The 27,592-nt window shown below is 39.7% G+C and overlaps 1 protein-coding gene across 9 annotated transcripts in view; it reads left to right on the forward strand.

Annotated features, from left to right (window-relative positions):
• The window catches only part of LOC122568703 (protein expanded-like), a 118,958-nt gene that overhangs the window by 60,764 nt on the left and 30,602 nt on the right, over positions 1 to 27,592 (forward strand). For all 9 annotated transcript variants that reach the window (XM_043728757.1, XM_043728756.1, XM_043728755.1 and 6 more), the window contains 2 exons: positions 137 to 292; positions 19,623 to 19,722. In XM_043728757.1, coding sequence (XP_043584692.1) covers positions 179 to 292; positions 19,623 to 19,722 — 214 coding nt within the window. In that variant the 5' untranslated portion in view covers positions 137 to 178. The remainder of the gene's footprint in view (positions 1 to 136; positions 293 to 19,622; positions 19,723 to 27,592) is intronic.

The raw sequence follows: 27,592 nt of genomic DNA on the forward strand, positions 1-27,592 counted from the left end.
AGGGTACGCTATACCTCGTCGCAGGCTCCGCGGCGGGGGTTAAAAGTAAGCGTTTAGAAATTATATGATGCTGGCTTGAAATACAAGCAACTACGTGAAACCAGCTATCTTTCTTTTTTTGCTGATATGATTACAGTGAGGACGCTGGGCGTAGCGGCGACGAAATGAAGCATGCAGCATGCGTGGTAGCGGTGTCACGGCTGCGCGGTCCTGCCTTCAACCCCTGGTGTCCGCCAGCCGCTACCTCGCCGTTCAAGTCCTTCCTGGTGATCCTCTTTACTTCGTCGTTGAGGTGAGTGGTTGAACCGAGTATAAATTAATAAACGAGTAAACAGAGGCGAATAATTCATGGCGACAATGTTGCATATTCAACACGCGATATATGTGTATAACCGTTTTCATCTTGTTCCGTTATACCTGCGTAATTCCGAGTTATTATTATTTTCCACGCAACTCTGCCGTATTATCTCCCGATGAGAAACGATAACGTTGACGCTGGTAGCTCGTACAGATTCCAGAACGATATTACAATTTTTGTCGCTCTCGAACACGATGCATTTCCTTTATATCCGCATTTTATATCGGAAAAATGATAGATTTCACGTATGTATTTCTGAACGACTTTACGAATATTATTCATCCATGCGTTTGAATTATTTATGACGCGCGCTAGGTCTTTGTACAAATATTTTACCGTTAAAAGCGAAGCAGCAATGGTACAGAAATACGCATAGACCTTCGAATGCCTCGTTCAAAAATTATTATAATAACGCCAGGGGAAAGAAATTTACATTTTAACAATGAAACTTTGCTTGGACGCGTTGGAAAGAGGAAGAGATGAAAATTGTCTTAATATTATATTAATGTTAACTCTCATCTCCTAATCGATTGCCCGCGTATCATACAGATATCTTGATAGTATCTATTTTTGTACGCTACAAACAAATTGACGAAGCAAAGAACTAACATCGCAGTCAGCAGGATTTCTATCGACACAAGCGAATATTCGTTTCTTTAAAGAACATCTCTCGCGATCGCGTTACGCTACATTTCGTCGCGCACCAGTCGCCAGCAAGCCATAGCGTGCAGGAAACTAAAACAACGACCCGGATTTTTGGAAAAAGAGCCGGCGTTCGACGTGTAGCATCTTGTTACGATCGTATTCCGTCCTCTGGCCAGAGCGGAAACGCATAGAACATGCCCGCGAAATACCAGAGTTTATCGGAACATGTGCATCGCGCTGTCGACGACACGCCCGGATTTTCTAATCGTGGAATGCGATTAGTTACATCCGCGATGCGCGTGGGTGTACAAATGCGGAATAACCGATCCGTGAGACACCCCGAGTGTATACTATAGTATAGTTGATATATTAAGGCGTGCGAAGGTACACGCACCTGTCTTGTCCTTCTTAAAAGTCATTTACAACCGGCGAGACTGAGAAGAAATACCTGGCACTATGTACAATAGAACGTTTAATGGAAAAAGTTTTTGGTTGGTCGATAATGGTAATTTAACAATTGTATGCAATAAGCGGTATATATCGGTAAATTTATAATTTATTTCTCGTTAAATATTTCTGGATAAATTGTTTTCTTTTCGCTAGAAATTTATAACGTAAATATCATTTATTCAATTTTCTCGATATTTTAAGATCTTCGATATACACGTCGGAGATGAAAAGACATCGGAGTCTTCCTTTTGGAACGTTTGGGAAGGTCCCCGATACTTTAGTCCAGACTTTTATTATAGCTACAATTAAATAATAAAACTGAGAAATAGTCGTATTGTTCTAACTCGAGTATGGGTGCCCGAGGTTTATGACGATGGGAAGTGACATAACGGATCACTGAACGTAGCCACGGTCACGTCAGGGACGTGTACCTAACAGAGGTATGGAATAATTATATAGCTCTCGTTAAAAACAAAGATTGACCCGAGAGGTACGGAGAGGAGTATATAAGGCCAGTTCCACTTGGACTGCGATTCAGTTCATTCAGATAAGTTCTACTTGTACGTTGAGTCACATCAGGATCGTGTATCACATGGCATTCGTCATTCCGTTGACCGTGGATTCGTTATCGAACCTAAATTCATTGTCATCGACATCCCGATCATCCGATCGCCGTTGTTACTTGTCACACTGTGTAATAATCACATTTGTATCAGTAAATATCATCTCTAGTACATCAACACGATGACCAATTCACGCGAAGATTCGTTATACACCCCTAACTCTAACGATAACCCGACGTACATATATGTGTTACACATATGTTTGTAGAATTTTGCTACGACTGCGGTGATTTCCATATTCTCTGATTCGATAAACGTAGATCGTACACGTATCTGTCGATAATTTTATTGATTCGTATTAAATATTAGCTTTGATATTTTCGATAAGTTACGATACGATGTTATAAGATTTGTATAGCGCAAAACTTGAAATTCGTTATGTAAATTTGGTTCCGATCTTCTGATTTTCTACTTAAAAGTTGTTAAGGAAGAATGCGTTATAACTCAACTTGTATTTTCACACTGGTGTTTCGTTCCGGTTCACGGTAGAACGCGTGCCCTCGTAAATTTTTCAACGCTCGTGAAAAATGAGTGATCTCGTTTGGAGGCGTGTGTTTACACGAATGACGCACGCAGTATGTATATGCGCGATTCATCATCGTTCCAAAAGAGCTGTGATTGCAATTAAAAGAGTTGTTGCCGATTAAATCTGCCGGAATAAAGGCTCGTTTGATGGTGCGTTTTACTTAACGATTCGTAAGATACACGATTATATCGTGTTTAGGCGTTTAACCGACGACATGACTAATGCTTCTCGCGTAAATAACCACGTGTTAATTTCATTTTTAATCGTCTTTCCTTTCATCTACCGTTCCCTCCTGCTTTGGTTTATCGTCTATCGAATAAATAGCGACAAGTAGTTGTTAGAGTTAGCCAACGAGTATGGTATAACAAGCTATGAAAGTAACAACTTGATACATATAATATTTTAATACAAATTTGTATTTTAGCAGACTAGATCATTGCAGCGGACATATATACAGCGAATAAAATAATCTTTCGGTAAAGCTACGTATTCTTAAAATTGTAACACAGATGTTTCCTGTACAAGTATGGGATTTTTAACCGTTTCTATCCTTAATTTAGGCTTTGCCAGTTACTGAGCGCGTTATCGGTAAAAATTTGCAATTACAGTTCGGGAGTTTACAAACCAGACATTTTTCATTTTCTCTTTTATTTGTTAACACAAATACTTTGTCTCTTTCCCTTTCATATATTGTAATTTAATCGAATAAATATTAGGTTGTCCGAAAAGTGTCTTTCTTTCGCAAACGTGTTTTTACAACACTGCACCTTTATACAAACGTGAAACCAAGTCTGTGAAATGTCGCGGTGTTTATCTCAACAGAACGAAATGGATCATATGTAATTCGATAAAATAATATAAAACAGAAAATATCGTGCATCCATTATTTCCTTATAAAACGAAAAAAACTTTTCAGACAACATAATATTTTGATCTTTTAAAGTTACGATCGTGTTTGTCAAAAACCTCAACTTCTCCATAGAGGAGTAGCACGTGTCAAGGTGGACGCATCGTGTGCCGTCCATCTATTTCCAAGGATACTCTATCGCCGATGGTGTTAAATCATAAACGTGTTATCAGAATTTTGACTCGATAGCGGCTTTCAGTGGTGACAGTCTTAAGGACTACCGCGATTTTAACAAAGAGTCGCGGATGTTGTAGTTTCGGGGTCCCCGAAACAAGGAGCCCGACGCTCTCTATTTTCCGCCGCCGAGGATCGCGTGCACGGGGCCGATGACTCGAGGACTCTCGTGAATTCTCGAGCTCACGTTGTCCCGTGGCACGTGGAAAGCGACAATAAGGGTTTTCTAGAAGGATCTAGCCACATAGCAAACAGGGTGATGAACAATCTTCTCACAAGAGGACTGCGGACAGAGTCAAAGAAGCTCGCCACTTACCCCCAGAATCTTCGTGTGATCTAGATCACCGAAGTTCGATATACGTTTTATATTATTTGACATATTCTACCGTCGTTTTATCCCGTTTCTATTTTTGACGCTATATTCACATTACCTTATATTAACAAAAATTGAGAAATTGATTGATTAATCAGATGCTGTAAGAAGTTACGTAAAGTTAGACGAACGAAAGAAATGGCAACGAATGTACAATCTTAAATTAAATTTTGGAAGCGGTCATTTGACCGGGTTTGGTAAGCTTGGCGTTCACATAATACCACTCGTTACACAGTTGAACGATTGTTAACGTCAAATGGTTAGCTTCGGCTGCAATATACGACGTTACTCGTCCCACGCAAATAACGCGTTTCTTGCAACGATACTCGTGCAACTCTATTTGCCACGTTATTCGCGTTTGTTGCCATAATTGCAAGAATGAACGTTTCCTCGGCCACTTTTTACAGCCAAAGCACATTGGACTTCATTGATTAAGTCCTGATCGTGGGATGTTTTACAAGAGATCGGACATCTCCTAATGCCGCTTCTGTAACGAGCTCATTAGCGCGAGTCTGCGTTTTTCGAGAACGCGGAGGAAGTAACCTTGCTTGCTCTTCTTTACGACACTTCCCATGGAACTATGTGAAAATACTATCTTATCGATTTCTTTCTTTCCCTTTTTCTTCTTCTTTTTTTTTTTTTTGTTTCGTAAGATCACTTCCTATCACGAGTTGCTCCTTTTGTATACGTTCTAAATATAGAAGTCTTCTAACTGGTTTAATAACGTCGATTTACCACATTTTACGATATGCGTATATTACAATTTTTACCAGTTATCGTATTTTTCGAAGTATCCGAGGAAATCAATAAAAAATGGTCATTTCAGAATTACGTATTTAGGAATTGCGTTTCGTTAGAGATTGAATTGCATATTTACGAATATTCGTTTCGTTAGGAGTCAGAGTAGGTGCTTTTCGTATCATACGACGATATAACGAAGGTCAACGAACACGCACCTCTTTTTTTTTTATTTCTTTAATTATTTAATTCTTTAAATCCTTTAACTTCACTTCTTACCATCCTGTCTCAACTCCATCGAACCTAAAATATTTAAACGCATCTCGCAATCAGAAATATCAGTCACGATTTCCTTGTACCCTCGTTCGTTCCATAAACGCTTGAAGATTATTCTAGATCCATTCACGAGCTTGAAAGAGCGTCTCTGTTTTCGTAACGTGACGTCGCAGTAGAATGCGTAGTAGAGTAGAGACAGGCGAAGGCGGCGGCTGTAAACGTTTCAATGGCAAGGTTTCCGCAGCGATGTCGATTTGCTCGTTCGAGGCTATTGCCTTTTCGCGTCGTTAGACAAACCATCTACACGGAGCGTACACGCGGTTACGGGTACGCCGGGCCGCGCCGCGCCGGCAGCGTTCTAGCACACCTTCTCACACGATACCATCTAACTAATTATAGCCAGGCTCATTTGTAACGACGAATCTGAATTCCCGGTTGCCAAGGAAATTCCTCGTTCTGCCTGCGTGGCCCCGCGTTGTAGCCTGCTGCGAAATCAACAGGCCTGGATTTTATCCTCGTTACGCCGATCATCTGAAAGTTTGCTCGCGTGTACGTATCAATTTTGCGACTCAAACGCAGCTATACGGTACGTGATAACAGAATATTTGCATAAATATCGGTAATACAGAAAAATGGTAACACATCGTCATGCTTTTTTCCATCTTTTGTATCTTTATTGATTTTTTACTGTACTCTATAGAGTAGAATAAAGATAGGTATTCTTTGGTATTGAAAATTCATTCCACTCGTTACATTTAGGATAACCATAAACGTAGGATGTAATAATTACAAAGTGGATTTCCACTTATTTTTGGCATGTGGAATAACGTTGCGTCGGTGAATCGTTCGTTCTTGCCCAGTCGAGAATCGGTCAAATTCTCGTACACGTGGCAAGTTTGAAATTCGATTATTTTAAAAATTCCAAGCATTCGGCGTAATGTTGTCATTCTTGATTTTCGCCTCATTTCGAGCCGTAGAATCCCCTGGCCCAGTTTTTATCGATTACCGACCATCCTATAGAACGATCGTTGGCAACGAACTAATAGGCTTAGTCGAATATCTACTATGTTACTTGTGAAAATATGTATGTTAATATCAATAGTATACTAAATATACTAACATTGTACAAGAATTATTATATCGATGGTTACGATATGTTTATGATCGATGATTATATTAGAAAACATCGATCACCCAAAGTGCAATTTTTCCTATTGCAATTTTCGTATCTTACCGGATATTCATAAAGATATTCGATCATCGCTTATATTAGGTTGTCGGGAAAGTGTCCTTCTTTTACAGACACGTCTTTTACAACGATGCATCTTTCTACAAACACGAAACCTGATCTATCAAACGTTCTGATCTTTATCTTGATAGAACAAAATGGATCAAAATGGTAATTCGATAAAATAATATAAAACGGAAAATGTTATGCATCCATTATTTCCTTATAAAACGAAAGAAACTTTTCGGACGACCTAATACATATGGGTCAGCTGGTAAACGTTGGATCGTATCGTGCGATGAAATTGCGCGAGTGATTGGCCAAGTAAGTGGGAAAATAATTATAAACGCTAGGGAAATGGAGATAAAAGAAAGAAGGTTCGTTTCTTTTTCCAAACACGGTATAATTATCTTGTTAACTAAGAATAAGAAAGGCGAGTTAACTCAATATCCGTAGCTCGTCTGTAATTTCGACGTATCTTTCATTTTTCCTCTGATAATTTCTTCAACGATGAGAAACGACAGACAGAGGATAAAACATTTTTCCGGTCTGAAACGCTTACGTGCTCGTGAAATCGACTCATTGTTACAGAACACGCGATATAAGATACGCGTTCGAATTAAAACCTTCCATTCTTCGTGCTACTATAAATGTCCTGCCGTTTGCTATTCGTGCTTTCTACGGTATATTTCTCGAACGATCGCCGCCGATTCTTATCTTATTCCGCTTACGTTCGCTGTCGATACTAATTTATTGCGTCAGCAGAGCGTTAGCATAATAATTACGTAGATAATTGAAACGGTGATTAGAGGGACGGTTTGGTCGTCTGAGCGGGTTTCTGTCCCGATGGAAAAACACGTCGCTCATTGTTCATTCCATCTGATCGGGAGAGCGTACCGTGGAATTTCTGTCGTAAGAGGACGATCGACGTATGATTTTACGCTTAGTTACTCATTTTGCTTGTTTCTCCAGAATACGTGGTTCAACTATGTCGGAATCGTATTAAAAAATGTTATATATTAATAATATCAGCTCCGTTGTTCAACACAAGCCCTCGACTTTCGATATCTGTAATACATTCAATAATTCATTATAGTAATATATTCAATACATGTAATAAATTGTATTTCGTTTATTATCGAAAGCAACGCCATATTCTACAAGAAAATCGATTGGTAATAAAAATCTGTGTCTTGCTGTCGAGAATTGTGGATCTTAATCGCCGAAATAAATGTACAGCTACACTTTGATTATACTTAGAATTGATATCAAAATAGTTTTAGATTTATTTGATATGCGATTAACAGGATCTTCATCGATACACATTTGCTCGCGTCTCAGCACTCTCTTTGTCTCGTCATTTTCTATACTAAACTACCCACGGAACAGTTCTTAATCGCCGAAATAAATGTATAGCTACACTTTGATTATACTTAGAATTGATATCAAAATAGTTTTAGATTTATTTGATATGCGATTAACAGGATCTTCGTCGATACACATTTGCACGCGTCTCAGCATTCTCTTTGTCTCGCCATCTTTTGTACAACGCTACCAACCGAACAATTGCATTCATCTGTTTTAAGAGACGCTGTGCACGCACATACTTCTACACACTCATACTCGTATATGTGTGTCACTACTACGCGGATAATCTAGTGTAGCACACAAACTTAAACGTATCTCAATACTCGCTACTGGTGCAATTTTGTCAATAACGTTAGCTTAACCGTGGACGAGTGGATAAATATTTATCAGCAACGATGTAAATTACGTAATTCTCGTAGGAAGAAGAATTCGTTCGGACGATATTTTTGTCAGTCCCGCGAGTCTATGGTCCGTGGAAGACGACCATGGACGAAATCGCGGTCCCGATAGGATCGACCGTAAATCTGAACCGACAGGCTGTTCCAGAGGATATTTTATGGTGGCCCGTAGAGATTTGGTGCGGACAAGATCGGCGCTGGAATGCGTCGAGCGACTCGAAATATTCGATACGGGGCGATAAATTGTTCTTCTACCTCGGCGCGTACATTCCACGCCGAGCATTTATGAGGCACCTTTTCCCCGGGGGCAGTGCTTAAAATGTTGCAGCAATTGTAATAACATTTCCGCGTACGGTTTCTCCGACGATGCTTCTTCTCTTTCCTCTCTTACAATTAGCTTAGCCGCCTTTCTCTTTCGACGTTGCTCCGCTAAAATTTTTCACTGTTAGAACGATACGTTTCCGCATAATTTTTACATCGGTGACTAGAGAGATCTGGAAATGGCAATAGAATTTTGGAGCGATCAAAATTTTGATATACGCGGATGATTATCGATGATAGCGATAGCGTATTTCACGGTTTGGGTTTGTAGCTTTAAGCAATAATAAAAAAAAATTATTTAGAGAGATATATGGACATGGGAATAAAATAAACGAAAGAAAATTATTTAGACGGATATATCCTGTAATAAATAAAACAGTATATTAAAGGAAATATTTGATCCGTTCTTGGATTTTTATTTGTTCAAAAAAAAGGTGTAAGCAAAGTTCCGTTTCGATATAGTGTCTCGATAAACGCGTTATTTATTTCAACTTGATTTTCTCCTGTTTTTCTAACATATTGGTCAATATTTATTTTTACTATTAAACGGTAATTCAATTTATTATAGTCGTTAATTATTGCTATTAATTATATCGATTGGCACCCGGTCTCCGTTAAAAATATTCTGCTTCTTCATATTCGACCAGTTTTTATTATCCAGAATTTTCTGCCGGTTGATTCATAAGCTTGTGAAGGATCGTGTTGCTCTAGCGTAGCAGATCGTCGACCGGTTTCCGTAAAGCTGCATGGTTCCTGTTATATCAGATAACTTTCTAATCGTAGAAAATAATACAAGCTTGTATCGGATGTATCGAAAATTCTTTCGCTGTAATTACCTAGTAAAAGGAGGAAAAGGATGGCCGTGGATTCTGCAGAAACGTCTTGAGGCAGGTGTCCATTTGACAGTAAAGCTATCCGCGTTGAGAGTTTTAAGGATGACTATCCGATCCGATAGTGACTCGGATAATCGCTCTGAACGCGGTATCCACTTGCGAGATACAACCTGCAGAGCAAATCGCGATACTTTTCCTTCGAAATGGATACGTACCTTCGCGTGGTATCTACGCAACGCCATTACACCTATCAATCGATGTAAACTCAGCAAAGTAATATCGTCTATATAAAGGAGAATAAAATGATTAAATTAATCGGCAAACACATTTTCCTGCGGGTAATTTCGTAGCGACTGTGCTTTCTAAACATCTAGCTGTTAAATAACAAGGAATGGAAATAACAATAAATTATTCTACCGATTTCGCTACGTTTGTTTTTCCCCCGTAGTCTCGATCTTCAGCGTTCAGGATATCTAGAATTTCAATTAGCCTGCCACAGGTTCTTGTATGTTTATATGCCGATCTCACTCTCGGCTTAACCAACGAAAAGATTTTTAATGTCTTAAGAAATATATTATCGCATAATCATCGTACGAATGGACGATTTCATCGCGTTTTTTTTCAAATTGGGGAAATTTGCTGCGAGTGAAAAGCATGATTGGATCTAAAACATTTCGGAGAACTACAGGTGTTCATGTATTTGTTACCGCATTGAATTATTGTATTATACAAATTATTATTCTATCTAATGATTTAATATATATAAATGTATATTAGTGTAGTGTCGTGGACGGGGGTCCTGGGGGGGTGTCGTGCGAATTATAAACAAGCGGTTGCTGAGCATGTGCGTGGTGGGACTAAGACGAAAGATACGAGGCTAAGACAAAAGACAAGGGGTTGCTAAAGGACATAAACGAATTAACAACAGTATGAGTTGAGAAGCCAGAGAGTGCGAATTGCGTCGTCGAGATAGTGTTGCTAGCGTTTTCGAGAGAGAGTTGAATTCGTGGTGACGAGAGTTGCTAATTAATTATCTAATTGTCTTAATTATAACACGTTATTGCGATTTGTTCACGTTAAACATCGTTTCCTGTTTAATCAACATCTGTTTAATCCATTTATTATAAATAAACTAATTATAATAGTTTACGATACTACATTAGTTTGTTACATTCTTACGCAATTGAAAATACTCGCTAATTTACGGCGATGATATAACAATGCGGGCTCTTCTCAGAGACGAGTGATCTGTTAAGCGTTGAAGAGTTTTACGATAAGAATAAAATTGTATTTAATATCGATCGATTGAACTTCTGCTTATCAACGACCACTTATCTGAACGTAAACTCCTATTGTATGAACGAAAAATCATTATATTCTGTGTAGTAACAGGAAGAATGAACGAGCCGCTATTATACGAAATACAGTTGCACGAAGCATTTTTGCCTCGTTGGGTTCGTAAGATTCTAGTACAACGAACCCGAAGATTTTGGTAGGTTTTCCATCGAGACAGGCCAATTCGATCGGTGTCTCGAGTGTGGGAATCGCACAATAGTAGTTTGTGTCGCGTCTACAGGATTCGCCGATGTCTATGTCATTGCTGATTGCTTCGGCGTGACTTACGTTTCTTTCTATTTTTCGATAAATCATGTTTTCCACATCCTACACGCTACATCTTTTCAACTCGATCCATCACTTTTCGTTCCACTCCGCGTCGAAACACGTTACAAAAGCACGGACCGAATAAAACGAACCTCCTCCCTCGCATGTACAATGTCCCGGGCAGATTCGCGTTGCTAAACAGATCGTTCTGATTCAAACGATCTGCGACTTGAAAAAAAGATTACCTCGTAAATACGAAACTGTGAACGTCAGACACGATTCGTGCTATAAAACTAGCGCGATTTCGATATGTATTCTCGGTGTCGAGCATTCGCAATTTATGCAAATGGCAAACCACAGCGAATCCGTCGATACTTTGCCCAGTTTGCCTCGCGAACGAGACAAGGATCGGTCTTGGTCCTGAAGCTGCGTCCATTCAGCTCGAAAGCCACGGGTTCCGATGATGTCACGGCGGTACAGTAAACAGTAGGAAACGAGGTTACGCCAGTTTCGATTTGAATATTCGTAGGTGTCAAATTCTTTGTCTCTATGTATATGTGCGTCTGCCTATTTCGTTTCTGCCCTAATCTTTCTTTGCCTGACTTTCCGTACTTCCGCCTATATCGCTTCCTTTTTCTCTTTGCCTGTCTGTCTTTTTTTGGTTCACGCGTCTGTTCTAGTCTGCCTGTCCTAGTCTGCCTGTCCTTGTTTATCTTCGTCTATCTCTCTGTCTAACGCCTGTCGCTATCGGTAATTCATCGACCGCAGTAAGAACAATAGCTACGGCTACTCCGAGGACTTTTCCATGATTATACAGTGCTTAAGCTGTGATTACCATGTACCGTGAACGAGCTGCCACACGGTACGCCGATCGTTTTTCGCAACAGTAGAAAAGAATAGAGGTTCTTCGTTGAAGAGGCGTGTTATTATACGGAAGGAGAGTATCTGTTTCTAGCAGAGGACCGCGCGTTCTTTTCTCCACACGACAATTGGTAATTGCTCTCACGTTCGCTCGTGTTGATATTTTTCGTGCAATATACTACAGCGTGGCTTTGTGAATCTGACGTTCGATTGCCGCTAATTGGATAATCATAATTCATACCTTTATACGTAGTTTTCGTGCTTTCACGTTGCGAATTTCGCTCTAACGTATAGTATTCGGATAGCAAAATATTCGACATTTCTTGGGGGTTTTGGAGATCGTTGAAGTTCAGCACGAAGATCTGTTTTTCACGGAAATACGGCGTAAAAAATTGGAGTCAACCTGTTCACGAACGCGTCTTCGTGGATTTTGACGATGCTTTCTCAACGTTTCATAGCTTAAACTTAATCTGTGTACATTCGGATCGCGAGTATTGGATTAAGCTTGGATTATTTTTATTTTCTGCGTGCCGCGCCGTGAGCCTTGAGGCGACCTCGTGATCATACAGAAAGCGGTAAGCGGAAAAATTGGCATTTCGAGCTTTGGCATTAGTTGTACATCGCGTTTTACGCGGATTTCTACAGTTAGGACCTTCGTCAGCTAAATGTTCGCAAGGCTGAATTTCCAAAAATGTTCATTGTCGTGAAAAATGACCCTCACTTTCGACTTTGGCAATTTAAAATACCCTCCAAAAGACACATTCGCGTCAAAAATGTTCAGCAGTCCGAACGCTACCTTTCCCGGGAATTTGAACGTTTTCCACGATCCTTCAATCGTTTAGGTAAAATGTAATAAAAGACAGGAATGAAATAAAATTTGTCTGTATCGAGCGAAGAACACTCGGCTCGTAATAAGAATATCTCGAGGATAGTTTTCGTTCATAGCGAATTCAGGCTAACATTGACATCTTTCAAACGAAGAAACTAGATTGAATCAGCAACGATAAGAACGAAAAGAGTATAACGCTAAATTATTGAAAATATTTTCAAAATCGATCACAAGGTAGTCATTTCTCCCTCGTTTTTTTTTTCTAATTCGTTGGCCTCCTTAAGAATTCGATCGCTTCATCCGCAACGATCGTACAGCACACGATCCCACTATGCGCTACAATTCCACGTAGCAAAAATGCTTTCGTGTTTACTTGCTTGGCCGTACGTGGGCAACTCGCATAATTTATTTGAATCCGGTGGAAGAAATATGTATTTAAGAAGCTCTCGTTAAGCAGTGTTGCATGTTCCATGCGTTTACCGAGAATCAAGACGAAAAGCGTATGATACGAAGGTTCGTGTGCATTCCGGTATGCTTTGAAGCGTTAAAACATGTCAGACAAATTCCAACGTTCGCTTATGCACGTACGATAAGCCCTACGGATACGAATGTAATCGGCTACCTTTGAAATCCTTCAAAAAATTGCGGAAATCATTGAGATTCCTTCGACGATGGATAACGAGGATGCATTAGATAAGAAACGGGTAGAAAGATGATGTCGATCGGATGGTAATTAATCGATTGGTCATCGAGAAGATTTTATTCCTCTATTAACGACCAGAAAAATATGTATCCGTGTATTTTTCTTATAGATCTCTGAAGTATTTTGATTAAGTTCCTTATGCAGATCGGGTAAACCATGCGTTATTGGCAGAGGTAGAAATAGTCAGTGAGAAATTAAATGCATGTATCATGCGGATTATTCCTCCGGTATAATTGGAAATTCTTGCACGTATGGCCTGTAACTCTGATACAGAGCGTATACGTATTTCCACTTTGCGTTCGTTAACTCTTTAATAACCGTTCGACCATATTTTCTATATCATCGATTATAATTAACGATATATTTAAATCACGTATTCTGAGAGTCACGTATTGAGATATTTCATTTGGTCATACTTTTAATCGGATAATTTTTTACGCTGAATATTCAATTGCCTTTCGTTTCTAAAAGCACATGAACGAAGGTTTGACGTAGACAGGAATTTTATGTTACGAGTATCGTAATATTATCAAGTTGCTATGAATATAGTTTCTAAGATACCTAACAGGGATTAATAAGTGTAATCCGTTTTTGAACAAAAATTTATAGCAAAATCAAGAACCGTTCGAACGAATATGCAACTCTTCCGCGGTATAATATTATCATAACTAGTTCATTGATTTCAGTTTTATAATGTTATCCTGATGTTGTTTCTGCCTCGGGATTTGTTTCGTCAAGTCTATCAATACAATGCTAAATATAACATTAAACGTAATATACATATCTATATCGAAACTTTATAATTAATTTCAACGAACACGGTGGTATAATACGTTCTCTTATAATATAATATAATGATATTTGCTCTTGCGAAAATGTTCTCCTTTAAATGTTGAGCATGATGTTAGGTAATTTGTTTAAAGAGTACGTACTATCAAACCAGTGAAAAGCATAAGAAACTTTTTGTGCAAAAGAATACACAACCCAATACTATCTCGACTTAAAACAACCGCAATGTCACTTGGTTGGAAAACGACACCTTTTATAACGACCTAACGATATTGTAATAATGATAACCAAATTACGGATACTTAGGCAATTTTTATTAACGTCACTAAGGGGGATTTTACTTACGACTAACCATCACAGTCGACTAAAATTCTTTTAATTACCGATGATCGCTATTTACGAGAAATGTTCCGTTTACTCTCGACCATCGTCAATTTTTACCAACGTTAATGTTAATTACGTACTGAAAAATGTCCTTAAATGTCCGATAATCTCTACCATTCGAACAAAAATCAACTATGTGTCTGTTATTTTTCCCACAAAAGACCTTCACCTTTTTTATCCTTATTTTCCATGCATAATGCAAACAGATGACGAACAGCTGACGACCCATTGACCAGCGTAGACGACGCATCTTGGTATTACTCTAACAGTATGATTAAGATGTTGCTGCAAGTATTACAATCGAAAGGATAATCCTCGGCATAAATCTTCTTTGTCTCTGCAAAAGGACCGAAGACAATCGAAGATTATTGCGAGTTGTTCTCGCGTCCTATGTATAATACATACTAATACGTACTAGGAGCGAGGTGTATCGCGTCACTCTGATCACGTTCCGATACATTCTTTTGTCAATGCATGGCACCACGGAGCATAGCTACGTCTGCAGGCTACCTACCACGGGACGGTTGTAACAAGTCTGGTATGTGGTACGCTTTCACCGTTTGCAATATTCATACATCCACGCATTGTTATTACATGCTACGCGCGCTGCAGAATGCCAGCGTGCATGTTACAAGTCGAAGTGATAAAACCATCGACTGATGATGACTTTTTCGAAACCCAATCGCATGGCTGCCATCGGCATTCAACCGTGGAAACGTGTCCAACTTGTCGATTAAGCCGATGTTCTTCACCCAAGAACGCATTTAAATCGTTGACGTTCTTCGAATAAAATATACGAATAAAGATTTCGTTAAGTTTCTCGCATTATCAGACTCTATCAGATTTGCCATCTCTCCGTTTGCAATAAGGAATATTGTATTTTCATGTTGGGAATAATTCGATGGAAAGAAGATACTTTATTGCGCTATACGGTTATTTTAATTGAACTGCGAAGAAGCCTATTCTCGATTTCTCTCGTCCAAGCTTTTTACGTTTTAAACATTTTTTTTTTATAGGAACATTTGCGCGGAATCCTTGCTGTTATTTTTATTGCACCGTGGAGTTTATCTTCGCATTCTTTCGACCAGGCTTGCTAGTCTTTATATATTTTTTTGTGCGCATTTTTATACAGAAATTAAGTATCGCCGTCGCTATTTTCAATTATTACGTCAAAATTTTCATTTCTACGCGAAATAAATGCAATAAATATGATATTAACGAGAAAATGATATCACGAAACGATGTGGATTTCCTGCAAACTCTAGAAACGCTGTTTTCTTGTTAGCCTAGGGACAAGTACTTGCCTGTAACTTATTTAAATAACAAACTCACAAAATTCACAAAATGCATAAAATATCCAGAGTCAGACTACTCTTTATAATTCTTAATATTAAAACAATAGTAAAACAAATCTCCATTTATGAGGATATAGATTTGCATAAAAATCTGCAGTCTAGCGATGATTCTTAAAATAATTTCTTAATACTTCCTTTTCCAGTTTCAATATTGATCTGGCTGCTTTCCTTTTTACTGTTTAAAAATTAGTTTTTTCTTATATGTAATAGAAATTGAGTAGCCTATTTCTAATAAATCGAATGACTATAATCGTAGTGCATACTTTATGTAATTCTTAGCTAATCGTGAAAAGAATTGACGATCCTCATCCTTCCAAAAATCTATTGATCAGCACGAACAATTACGCTTCTACAGATCTTACAAATTATAAAATAAAATTGCAGTCATCATTCTGCGAAGGCTATAGACATAAAAAGTAAATGAATTAAAAATATACTTAAACGTACAAACGTATATACTATACATACGTGTATGCCGGTACTTCTCGACAGATTAATTGCGAATTTTATGTTCTCCGTTCTGATTACGGTCTCTGCTTCTTTTTTCCCCGCTAAAATCGTTTGAGAGATAACGCGTAAACGTCGCTCAAAAAGACGTATAAAATGGGTTGACGCTAATGTCGTTTACACAAGGGATTCCGGTTTCTCTAGAATCTGGGTTACCGCAACTTTAAAGCTATCCGTGTATAAACGGTACATTTTCTGTCTCGTATTACGCGCGCCGAGCTAACCATGAAAAATACCGCGATATTAATCGATCTTTGGATTTGCGGGTACATCGATGCGGAACATACGTCGGAAGAATCGGTCGAGTCTTCGGTTAAAACGATTTTAATCTGTATATCAGTGACAAGTTGTGGAAAAAATATAGGAAATAAAAAATATTTAATATTGTTAATGGTAGAACTATGATAGGCGCAATCACCAACATATCATTTTTTTTTCTTTTTTTTTTGGAATTACAAAAGTGTATTTTCGAGGATCTGTATGATGTTGTATTTGTACAACGACGTAGATGTAATTTATTTAATATCTTTGATTTATTCGTTGCAAAAATATTTAATGGAACAAAAGTGTGTTTTTCTTCTGGCATTGTATATTTTTTGATCAAATACTTATCCCATGTTCGATCATTTGCTATTAAATAATATTCTTTTGGTATTTTTATTTATCTTTTTATAGTCCTCGCTTATTAAGGCTTAAGGCGCACTTCCGGCTTTGTATCTTTTTCTTATTTTCTACGTTTGCTCTCACACTCTCGTCTTCTTCGTTCATCCTTCTCTGTTTACGCTTTCGGTCTCACCATAGACACTCCGTGTATAGACTGTTCTAAAATTTCAACATTTACATATAACGTAATATCTATCGCTTTCCTTGAGTCCTTCCTTTCTCTTCCCCTCCCTCTCCGTCATACGGTTCTTCCTTCTATTCGCTTCCTCTCCGGTATCGAACACTCCTCCTCTTTGCTCCCGGTTTCTTACTTTTACTCTCAACCCCCTTGTCCGTATTCCTTTATCAATTAAAACTAAAGTTTAAACTACTTTAAATAAATTTTAATACGGTAGATCAGTGTAACGAGTTTAAGCTCCAAAACCAAAGGTCTTTTATATTATGGTTATACCATGTTTTATGTTATACTTATGCTATTTCTTTAGTCATCGATAATTTTAACGCTAATATGGTAGATCACTGTAACGAGTTTAAGCTCCAAAACCAAAGATCTTCCTTTTATTGGATTTTAATTATACTTATACTATGTTACATATACTATGTTTTATGTTATACTTATACTATTTCTTTAGTCATAATTCTAGCGCTATGCAATATTAATACTTATATTACGTAGTCCCAAAAGTTTCTTTCGTCTTATAAGGAATTAATAGATGCACAACGTTCTTTGCTTGATATTTGTTTATTAAATTACGTACGATCCATATTGTTCTATTAAGATAAAAATTACAATCTTTGGCAGACTGGGTTTCACGTTTTAACCTAGTAGATGTATGTAGTATCGTCTATGGAATATATTGTTATTATATCCTGATATTTGTGATTTATTTACAATGAATGGATTGTACAAATATAGACAAGAAAACGATGCTAGTTTAATATGAACTAATCGCAATAACACGCTACAATCTAGACAATTCTCGACACAACGGATCCAACGTTCTCTCTCACGCGGACCACACTCTCTCGACAACGCTAGCAGCACTATATCGACAACGCAACTCGCACTCTCTGACTTCTCGATTGATTCTCTTTGATTTCTCAACTAAAACTGACTGCTCTCGCATGTCTTTTGTCTTCCCGTAGACCCACCACACACGTGTTCCGCGATCGCTCGTGGCCAAAGCCACGTACGTAGACCTTTTCTACGAAACTATTCACTTGAAGGACCGACGACACATTGATGGACCCATCGGCGCCTCGGCTCTCGGGACATTGTTTATGGTTCCATAGATATTTCTTAGGCCCATACTACATGTAGCTTACAAGTATTAAACGAAATACATATGACTATTCTCTTGTGGTAATTGTACAAGATTGAAAAATACGTTAATTATGGAAAGAATACAAAATCAGAAGCGATTATTGCAATAGAAGAAACTTATCGAATACTAAAACGCTAAACTGCGATTAAAAGGCTTGGTTATACTTTATACCTAAAGTATATTACGTATTTCTCTTTCTGTATCGTTTTTTATTTTTCTTCCTTTTTTTCACTTACCTGGATACGATGTTTATGTCGATGAACTTTACCATAACGTCGACGAGTCAATCTTGAAAGGTAATCATTTGTGCACAAGATCTGCCCTGTGTAAATTCGTAATTATATATGCAAAATAAAGGGCCAATGATTTCGAGAGCGATACAATCTCATCACGCGTGCTCTGTTAATTATATCAGTCACGTGCGTCGCGACGTTTTTTCGAGGTAGACGCCTTTCCATTTTCTGTCGAACATGTTACGCATAGTCGTGTTTTTATTGAAAATCGTGTATGGTATTTCGTATAATTTCTATGCGCATACATTCGATTTAAATTGGAAGGAAAAATACGTACAAAGCCGTGTAAGCAGAAACACGTACAAGAATGATATCATTCTCATCTCTACGTCTCATTCAAGAAAGTCGAAGGCCATGTGGTGACTGCTTTTCGACATATTCGAGCGCCTGATAGAAATTAATTTATATCGAAGTTGATTAGCATCGACGAGTTAACTTTACGTTGGTCTGTACAAAAAAACGGCCATCAATGGCCAATTTGGCTATCAATATGCCAGAACAAAGTGTAACGAAAACTATATTCTACTGAAGTTTTTTGCGAGTATCTCGGAAACTAAAGCCGAGCAGCAATAATAACATTTACAGACAAAAATTGTTCAGAATGTCGACGTTCGAGTCAAAATCGATGTGTACCCTGATGTAAATAATTTCCCGATCGTTTTCTTCCTGGTATTTGCGAGCAAGAGATCGTGTTCGTACATTTTCAGATACAACCACACACAGAAAAGACACAGAAAGTGTGCAAGACAATTTCGCTGTTCTTGATTTTTGTCTTACGCGAAGCCATAGAATTTCCCGAACTTGAACGTCTTCGGTACGATTCGCCATCGTCGCGTAGCGTCATTTGACTATCGCGAGCAAAAGCTATTAGCGTAGCGTACGTTGACCTTAATCGACGCTCGCCTGGGGGTAAATTCGGCGATTGTCGACCATAGTTGACGCTCGTACCGAACAGTTGAATTATACCAGAAATTTACATGAGACACGATACATTACCAGTTCGATCCTTGATCCAGCAATCTGTCAGCCCTTTCTTCCTCACCTTTATTTGTTTCTCCGAATCTAACTCTTCTTCGTATACGTATCTTTTCAGGCGAAGTCGAGAGTAAAGGAGGTGTATGCGCAGACATGCATGCTTCTCGGCCAGCAGGGCATGCGAGACTGCGAACTGTTCGGCCTGGCAATACTATCCGGTGAGTAAACGGGCCACCGGAGGCCCTTTTTCTCTTCTTCTACCTTCTGTCCATATTCCGGTGGGCGCTCTCGTTTCCGCTGTTCCATCGTTTAACGGACAAAATGCGGTCAGACGGGCCGATGAGCGTGGTGAATGACTTGCGGGGTAGCTGTATCCGCCTCGAATTACGACGCGCCACTTTTTAACCTCCTCCGGAGTAGATCGGATTACCGAAGCTCACGCGAGCCATTAGGTGTTGCGTTTCGCGAGTGCACGAACCGTTTTCCCAATCACGATCCAACCTCTTTCGCTACGTGGAATTACCCTTACGACCCTCGTGATCATCGACGACCGTCGTTAACTCCGACGTCCACGGATCTTTCGTGTTGGTCTCCATCTTTCCTACCCTTTTAACACGGAACGGATCGAACCCGTACGATTCGCTGAATGTTCCCAGGTGATTTGTTTAACTCCTCGTATCCTGCAGCTATGTTTCGGTTTAGGATATAACGAGACTGTAAAATGAATCAGCAGTTAAGGTAATTATATCGTGGATGTGAGAATAGCGAAATCGACGGACAAATGTAGGAATTTAAACAACCGAGGTCCGAGAAAAACGTTTAGTCTACAGTGTCTACGTTACAATTTTTCTTTTCTCTTTTTTCCAATGAATTACGTACCTTCCTTTTTCATCGGTAATAGTCGCAAGAATATTTATGTTAATTAGGCACGTGTGTTAAAATTAGTGAAATAACAGTAAATTGATTTCGAAGCACAGAGGATCGACCTTTTGCTTTTGCTTAAAAGTAGAAAATTTTGTCGTGCGATGTTTCATTTTTTAGAAAATCGAGTTTGAAAATTTGTCGATTAGGTATACGTATGTAGAGTTGGTCATAGCGTATACAATACTATAATTAATTAAATAAATTACACTTTTAGAATTGACGTACTGTAAATATTAACAAATCATAGAATAATAAATATCTTGAAATTATTACGTTAGGTAGTTCTATAGTTACGCAAATCTGTGGTAAAATACCTTTTTACGATCTCAGAATTTATATAACTCAATTTTGAAAATAAAAAAGAAAACCAAGTATTTAGCATTGACTATCACAAAAAATGAATAATAAATAGCGAAAAACGACGAAAAAAATTATATTTATACATTCAGTTGGCCAATACGTTATTAAGCCTTTCGTGTCGTATCACATTCAATATTTCGCCCTAACTGGTTCATATATTGTAATTAATTCATTACACGTATATATCCCGTGTAGATGAATATCTCTATTTCAGCTATCGATCAATATAATGTTTTCTGCTTGAAACGAGCCTACTTGGAATTGAGTGGAATTAAAGAAGCCAATTCAATTAAAACGAAAGGATAACGACTCGATAAGGATACTTTCACTAGCCATTCGGTGGGATCTCTTCGCAGTGCCAGCGACACTCTATCCGCTGAGAATTCAAAAGGCCGTCCCGGCCGAGATTCACTCGGTCGAGGAGAAAGTGTCCTAGACGCGGCATCGACCTTTCTGGTAGCCGCATAGCGAACTAGATGGAATAAATTAAATCAGCAAACTAAACTAAACGAAACAAACAAAATTTCACTCTAACGTTCGTCTTATCGGATACATGTCGACTGGTATAAAGAAATTAAATACAAAATCAAAGCAATTCAAACCACTCATGAAACTAACGACAGTGCGTCGACTTTGTTTCCATAAAAGTACCGCTTTCTTCCTATCCTAGAGCCATGTGGAGCAAAAGATTACAAAGCTCATCGACGTTTCATACACGAGATTTCCTTACTGCCAAGCAATCCGAAAACCAGCGAGATTTCCAAAAATAAAAAGATCTCGTTGCGAATCTTCTGGAGCATAGAGAATAGCAGGACTTAAATACCACGCAAAGAGAGTCCTCGCCGAGTAATCCGTTGACTAATCTTGAGATCTTTCTGCATAGCCATGGTCTTCTTGCTTTCCCTTGCCCTCTGCCCCGATCCCTGTTCCGTCCCTTCCCTTCACCGAATATACTCAGCTCCACCGCTACCCTCTCGCTCTATACTCTCTTGCCTTTCCACCAGTCATGACAAGCCGGTCCGACTGGTACCCCCACTACCACGGGGCCCGGACCCTTCTTGGGCCTCGCAAGGGCCCTGCGGGACCCCTCCCTCCTACATTCCAACGGGGCCCCATCACGGCGAGCCTGAGCTGGCGGGTTTTGAGGCGCGCGAGCCATGCCACGACAGGAAAAAAATGCATCTGAAAAACCAAAACAAGTAGAAAAAGGTGGCTCACACCCCTGCATGCGTGCATCGGTTTGCGTGAACGTTGGCCGGACCCCGTACCGAGGACCTCTTTACTTTCTCTCTCCCTTTCGTTCTCTGCTCGATCTTTTCTTCTGTTCAGCCTCCGTACGCTTCTCGTCTCCTTACTCTACACCCTACGCGCGCGTACGTGCGCAAACTGCTGCCTGGTCATCCGATGTGCACTCTTGTTCCTTCTTCTTCTTCTTCCTCTTCTATTTTTCTTTCCTTTAAATCCTCCTCTTCTTCTTCGTGCTCCTGTTTCCTTCGATTCACTTTCTATCGATATATCCATGCATTTCCTATTGCGTTTTCCTTTTAACAGGTTCCTTCAAAGACGTCTACGTAGCTTCTATCTGTACGCAGTTTTCTATATGAGTGCTCCTCTTCTTCTTCTGTTTCTACTTCAAGTTTTCTTCGATTCGCTTGCTGTCGATATACTTATGCTTGTCTAATTGAAGATCATAGGAGAAAAATAAGTCAAGCCGTATCGATTGCTTGATTTCAAAGTCATTTGGTATTTCGAGGAAGTATTTCTATAAGACGTACATAAAGACGTACATCAGCTTCTTAGAAATAACCGATAAATTAAGAAAGTTTTGTCAGTAAAACCAAGGCAATGACATTGAAAATTTTACAATCTCCAAAGATTGGTAGAATCGTGCACAAAAATACGTTATTGATAATATCCTTCTGATTGGAAGTGTATCAAATTTTTATTGATCCTGCTGTTTTCAATTACGTTTCCCCTTTAACAAAAAATCTGTATATAGGTTTCTGTATGAACTTATTTCTTCTTTCTTTTCTGCTAATTTATACCCACGTTTCCTTCGATTCACATTCTGCCAATATATCGATGCTCTTGCAGTTCTATCTTCAACGATCTTCAACGATCTTCAACGATGTTTCTACAGATTTGCTCTGTATGAGATACATTTCCTTGTACGAGCTTGCCTCTTACATTTATGGAAGTCGGAATATTTTCTTGAAAAATGATTTTGTTTCCTGCCTTAGCCACGTCAACCTTGCTACTACGCTTCTACCTCTTCTTCCATCTTCCGCATCTTCTTCTTCTGCTGCTACCGCTGTTACCTACTTCTTCTTGTGCTTCCTTTCTTGTTCTTCTTTTTATGCTTGACTTACTCATCTTTTTCTGCTAGTTCGCCTTCGATTTTCTTTTCCGCTTCTGCTATTTCTTCTTCTTCTTCTTCTTCTTCTTCTTCTTGTCCCCCTGTCCCGACCCCCATACCTGTGGCGGTAAAATGACACGGACCAATCGCTGCTGCAATTTTGTAATCACCACCGTCTGGTCTTGGGACGCTTCTTACTAAAAATAGATATCGAGAAAGATCGCTCCGGGCGAGCGGAGCACGACCAGTCACCGAAAAGTTCCTTGATTACAACCCCCTTTCGCTCGATCAACCTGACTAAGCGGAGATCCAAGGTTCTTTCGTATCGCCAAGGTCTTAGCAACATCGTTTCCTATATTTTATAATCTTTCTATTTTTCTCTCTCTTTCATTACAAAATAATTCGTCTACGTGGTCAAGTAATATTTTTGGTTAGAATCTCTGTTACGTTGCCGAACATAATCAACTAGAGGTTCTCTAGAGGTTCGACTAGAGGTGTTTCTTCTACTTTACGATCTTTTCTCTTTTCTCTCTTTCCTTTTCATCGTATTAAGGAATAATTGAACGATATGATACAAAATACTTCAAACGGGTATTTTCGTGTATCTTGAGATCTTTCGATCGCAACTCTTGTGCACGACGATCATGGGTCAAGGTCTTGCAAACGATGTTTCTTCCATTTCACGATCACGCGATATCTAGTTCAAACATCCTTCGCACGCAGAAAACTACTGCGAAGAATTGGCCGTGGAGACCGCGACGTGGCGAATAATTTATATGAAAGATCAACAGGAGAAAAAGAAGTATTGGAAAGGGGACATGAAAGTGCAGGATGGTCCCTAAGAGGAAGAAGAGGCCGCTAATCCATCCACGAATCGAACAAAGACGAGGCTAACGGATGCTGGAACGAAAAAGAGTAATACAAAACGAAAGAGAAAGATTCACCTCCCTTTACGTATTATGTGCGCACACGTAGAAAACGAAGAGCGACGAACGAGGACGAAAGAAACGCACAGAAGACGGGATAAACCTATATATCAAATCCTAAAGAAGAACAGGGAAAACGTGATAAATGAAAGAGATAATAAGTTATATACGTTACAGCTTTTCTATCGTAAAAGAAAGAAAAAGGGGCAAAGAGAAATAGAAAGAAAGAAAGGAAGGAAGGAAGAAAAAGAGGAGTAAAAAATGAAGAAGAAACGTGAAGAAGGATAAAAGAAAAAGAAAAAGGAATAAAGGATGAGACTGAAAACGTGGAAGAAGAGCGACAGAGAAGAAGGGAGACGGAAGGGAGAAAGAGTGAGAAGGGAAGAGAAAGAATGAGCCCGGGTAAGACGGTAGCCCGGTGATTTGTATAGGGCCTCTCGTATTCCACCTCCCGCCCAAGCGTCTCCGCCGCACGGCGACTTGGGACCCAGGAATGTGGAAGGAGGACTCCGAGGACAGGAATCGTCGACGCTGGCGCGCGCACACTCCTCAGTTGGCCGGCGCGGGTACAAGGGATTTGGAGGACGAAGGTAGCGAGTTGAAGCGAGTAGAAGCAAGTGGAAGAGAGTAAAACGTAGCAGAAGAGAGTAAAAGAGAGTGGAAGATTGTGGACGGAAGGGCAGAGGGGTGGGGAGTAGGCCTCTGCAGAGCAGAGAATGGGTCTCAGCAGGTCCGTTGGATATATACCTCGATGAAGCTAAGGCTGCGTCACATCACAACAGGGCTTCAACGTCCTTCCTTCCCCTCCATTACACATGCCGATCTTTCTCCTTCGCCGATCTCCTCTCGTAAGCAGCACCTCCTGTGCACCATTTGCCGAACGTTAGCGGTCCCTTTTACTCTTCCTTTTCTTTTATCTTTCTTCCTTTTTTTTCTTTTCGTTTTCTTTGTTTCTCTGCTCCTTTTTGGAATTCTTTCGCAGCATTTTTTATATCGTCTTGGCACGTTCTTCTCTTTTTTTTCCTTTTGTTCCGTTTAGTCCTTATATTATCTTCTGGTTCTTCTTTTCAGGCTGTTCCTTTCTACTTCCTTTACGCTCTCTTTTCTGTTTCGTCACGACGTTTCGTAGCATCGAAAATCGTAGTAAAATCGAAATAGAATCGTTCCGATAAATTCCTCCCCCCAAAAAAAGAAAGAAAAGAAAAAAGAAAGAGAAAATTCCATCGGCGAGGAATGCTCGTCGGTGTTCTCCGTCCCCTCTCGCCTTTCTTTTTTGACCATTCTTCCATCTTCGTCGAGTTTCCCTTCTTTTTGCGTTTCTTCCTCGTGGGCCCTACCCTTCCTCTCTCGCTTCCTCTCTCGCCTCTTACCTCCGTCTTTCTCTCATCCGCATCGCCCTTCGGGTCTCCCTTTCTGGCATTCGTGGTCGTAACAACGGGGACACGTGTCCACGAAGCGAAGCCTCTCACATGAATGGGTCATTCATAAGGTGTAATGGCGTTTTATAAATTAAAACGCGTCGTCGTTTGATTTATATTACGCGATCGCTAATGAAACCCCGTGCATGTCGAACGGAACAGTGGCGAGTGTAGGGTGGGGGAGGCGGCAATACAACAAGGTAAAGGGACGAGGGAGGTGCACCGAACCGATCCAGGAAGGCTGGTCCGTATTACGGAGGCAGTTTTAGGGTTCTCCGCGATACATATGTATATCGGTTAGCCAGTCGACGTCCTTAGCTAAACTTCTGCCTGCTGTCCTCTTTCATTTTATCTTCTTTCGATCGACGAATCCATCCCAGCTACCAATCAATCGCGTCCTTTTCCCCTTTTCACTTTCTCGTCTTCTTTAACTTCGTTTTTTCCCCATGCTTTATTTCATTTCTTCCTTTTCTTTTTCTTCTTTCCTTCCTGTTTTCTTCCAGGCAATCCACCGTCCTCGTCTCTATTTCTCCCTTCTCTCTTACCTTCCTCATTTTCTATCTCGCTTCAACTTGTACTTTGGCTGCCGAAAGGCACACACAGTGCCCGTTCTCACTCGGACGTATACATGGCGTGTTTTGTTCGTCGGAATAATTTGATCGGGATGAAATATGCGATGAGCTCCAGATAGTGGCCTCCGGTGGAGGAGTGGTGGCCGGTGCTGGTGGCGCTGCTCTTGGTACACCGTGCTTCGCTCTCCTCTGGTAGTGATGGTGCTAGTGGAAGCAACATTTTATCCCCCTCGGTCCGCGTTCAACGGAACTCCATCTATCTTCCGTAATGCAACGCGAGGTCCGCTTCGTTACTCGCTGCTACGAACGTGTAATAACCTTCTGAAAACTCTGTATACAATTTCGCCGCATATCCACGGCTCTTGTCGAACGTCGTTCTACGGCACACCGAATCTTTTTTACTTTTCATCTATTTCTGTACCGCGCGATTCTGCTTGACCGATAGAACGCGTAAACTTTATGCACGTTTGTCTTTCAAATTTATTGTATCTGGGGCTTCAATTTCCACGCGTCAAGATCTACGAGACACGCAAGAAAAATGTCATAAATTCCATATGATCCGAAACGTACAAAAAGTACGGTCCTGTTCTGTATTCCGTGGTGGAAAAGCAAACGCATCGTTTAGACGTCGAAGCGCGGTCATTTTTTCATCGGGAAACTTTATTTTCCTGATTTTATTCGCGTTCCACTGCTGCATCGTGAAGCCTGTAACGCGAGCAACAGCAAATGTTCGATCGAAGATCGCGAGATTAGTGCAAGTACGAGATGCGATGAAAAAGCAACGAGAATATGTAAATGCAACGTGCGGACGTTGAAACGTAAGTTTTCTCGTCGAAGAATCTTACTTTGAGGATTTATATTGTTCCGTAGGTCAGTTTTATACCAAAGAATTTCCTAAATGCGAGGCGTAGTAAAAAAGTAACGATACTACGCAACTTTAACGCGAAATGCAATCCTTCTTGTCGAGAAGCGTCGTTTTTCTCGCGCTGCTTCGCGTAACTACATCCATCACGAACTTTAACATACAAATTTCTAACACAAGGATGTAGACGTCGACTCGTAAAAGATTGATTTTTAATTTATCCATAATACAAGGAGCATCGAACATCGAATCACAGCGTTTTTCCAATATGGGATGCGATTAAAATATTTCTAGATTGTTGGAATGCCACGTCTAAACATAAAAGTGTAATCTTTCTTATCTCGCTTTACCGAGTCTTACTTGCCCGATCCTATCCAGTAAAGCCAGTCATGGTGTTTCAAGTTCTGACTGAAGTTCGAGTTTTTCTCGATAAATTTGATCCAGAGATTATTATTATCTTACTATCGGAGACTATCGGGTCTTACGAATATTTTAACAGCAACTCTAATTCCCTCTTAAATACTCCATAAACGCATAAATGTTCATAGTCTGATTATTAATCTTGCCAGTTGTCAGTACCGATCAATTTTTTACGCCATTAAGTCAGTGATTCGTATCGAGTATTCTATTGGGTTGGCAACTAAGTGATTGCGGATATTGTCATTAGGTG

The sequence above is a fragment of the Bombus pyrosoma genome, linkage group LG6 (assembly GCF_014825855.1).
Source record: "Bombus pyrosoma isolate SC7728 linkage group LG6, ASM1482585v1, whole genome shotgun sequence".
Taxonomy (NCBI): Eukaryota; Metazoa; Arthropoda; class Insecta; order Hymenoptera; family Apidae; genus Bombus; species Bombus pyrosoma.